Source organism: Leptonychotes weddellii, unplaced genomic scaffold (genome assembly GCF_054177405.1).
Source record: "Leptonychotes weddellii isolate Sample4059 unplaced genomic scaffold, ASM5417740v2 HiC_scaffold_19280, whole genome shotgun sequence".
NCBI classification, from domain to species: Eukaryota; Metazoa; Chordata; class Mammalia; order Carnivora; family Phocidae; genus Leptonychotes; species Leptonychotes weddellii.
The window spans coordinates 1,670-3,614 of record NW_027778324.1 but is presented as its reverse complement, the minus strand read 5'-3'; the positions used below and the strand labels follow the sequence as shown (position 1 = coordinate 3,614).

At 36.9% G+C, this 1,945-nt stretch overlaps 1 protein-coding gene across 1 annotated transcript; it reads left to right on the top strand.

The window, feature by feature from the left end:
• Nucleotides 1-4: 4 nt before the first annotated feature.
• Nucleotides 5-463, top strand: LOC102728408 (phosphatidylinositol N-acetylglucosaminyltransferase subunit P; the record flags this gene model as incomplete). The annotated part of the gene is given in 1 exon segment (XM_031026822.2): nt 5-463. A coding segment is annotated over 1 exon segment (246 nt), but the record flags the coding sequence as incomplete, so codon positions are not given.
• Nucleotides 464-1,945: the final 1,482 nt, after the last annotated feature.

Here is a 1,945-nt window from a genome sequence, read left to right as displayed (position 1 = left end):
ATACTGGGCAGTTGCATTGCCCGTCTACTTCCTCATTACTGTAGTAATTGGTTATGTACTCTTATTTGGAATAAACATGATGAGTACCTCTCCACTCAACTCCATTCATACAATCACACATAACTATGCTAAAAATCAACAGCAGAAGAAATACCAAGAAGAGGCCATCCCAGCATTAAGAGATATTCCTATTAGTGAAGTAAACCAAATGTTCTTCCTGGCAACTAAATAACTTTATGCCAAAAACTAAATTGTACGTAGACTAACACTGAGCATTTACTATAATTTTTTATATAATAATTTTGACCATAATTATTTTGACTCTCTCGTACCCAATATTGAAATGTAAACAAAGTAAGTTGATTCTTTTAGATTAAGTTATATTAATGTTATAAAAGTTCTTGAGTATTAGTTATTAACAGAATAAATAAAATACTGCATTACCATAAAAAAAAAATAAAAAATAAAAGGACTGACAGTACCAAGTATTGGCAAGAATGTGGAACGATTGGGACTCTCATACACTGCCTATGAGATTTTTAAATTAGTACAACTGGTTTGGAAAGCTGAATATATGCCTACCCAGAAATGCCACTAATAGTTAACATACATTGCAGAAGTGGGTACATATGCTTACCAAAAGAAACGCACTAGATTGTTAGTAGAAAGACTATTTGTAATCGCCCAAAACTGGAACCAACCCAAGTTGCTCATCCATAGGAGAGTGGATAAATAAATCACAGTGTATTAGCCCAATGGAATAATATGCAGTGATAAAAAGGATGAACTACCACTATGCACAACATGGGTGAATCTCACAAATACTTTGTTGAGCCAGACACAAAAGACTACACACTGTATCATTCAATATATATGAAGTGCCAGGACAGGCAAAACTACTCTGTGATAGTAGAGGTCAGAACAGTGGTTATGACTGGGGGATGAATATTGACTGGAGAAGGCATGAGGGAGGCTTTTGAGGTTCTGGCAATGTTTCATATCTTGATCTTGGTGGTAGCTACACAGGTGTAAATGTACAAAATATGATTGAGCTGTATACTCAAGATTTGTGAACTTTATTATATGTTACACTTCAATTAAAAAGTAAACGCCTGGCTGGCTCAATTGGTAGAGCATGCGACTCTTGATCTTGAAGTTGTGATTTCGAACCCACATTGGGTGTGGAGATTACCTAAAAATAAAATCTTTTAAAAAAAGTAAAAGAGGGGCACCTGGGTGGCTCAGTTGGTTAAGCAACTGCCTTCGGCTCAGGTCATGATCCTGGAGTCCCGGGATCGAGTCCCGCATCGGGCTCCCTGCTCAGCGGGGAGTCTGCCTCTCCCTCTGACTCTCCCCCTCTCATGCTCTCTCTCTATCACTATCTCTCTCAATAAATAAATAAAAATCTTAAAAAAATTAAAAAAAAAGTAAAAGAAGAATAAGGAGAAGTAGCAATGTAAACATTGATCAGTAATATAGAGGTGTTACCAATGGAGTTTATTTTAAAAGTGGGCAACATTTAATTTTTAACCTTGTTGATATTTTAAACACTAAAATAAATACCACATCATCTTTATCTTTTTTTGGAAAGATTTTATTTATTTATTTGAGAGAAAGAGAGAGCATGTAAGAGAGCACAAGTGGTGGAGAGGGAAAAGCAGGCTGTCCATTGAGCAGGGAGCCCGATGCGGGGCTCGATCCCAGGACCCTGGGATCATGACCTGAGCCAAAGGCAGACACTTAACGACTGAGCCACCCAGGCGCTCCGACACTATTTTTAGTCTAAGTTTTCCTTGGTGACTTTATTCATTATATCTTTTTGCCTTACCAAATATTGACATTGTTATATAGTAAGACATGCACATTTCTAAATTTATAGCTTCTTGGTTTCCCTTATTGGTATAAAAGTTCTTCCCTCTAAAAGTATGGTCTTGGAACACCTGGT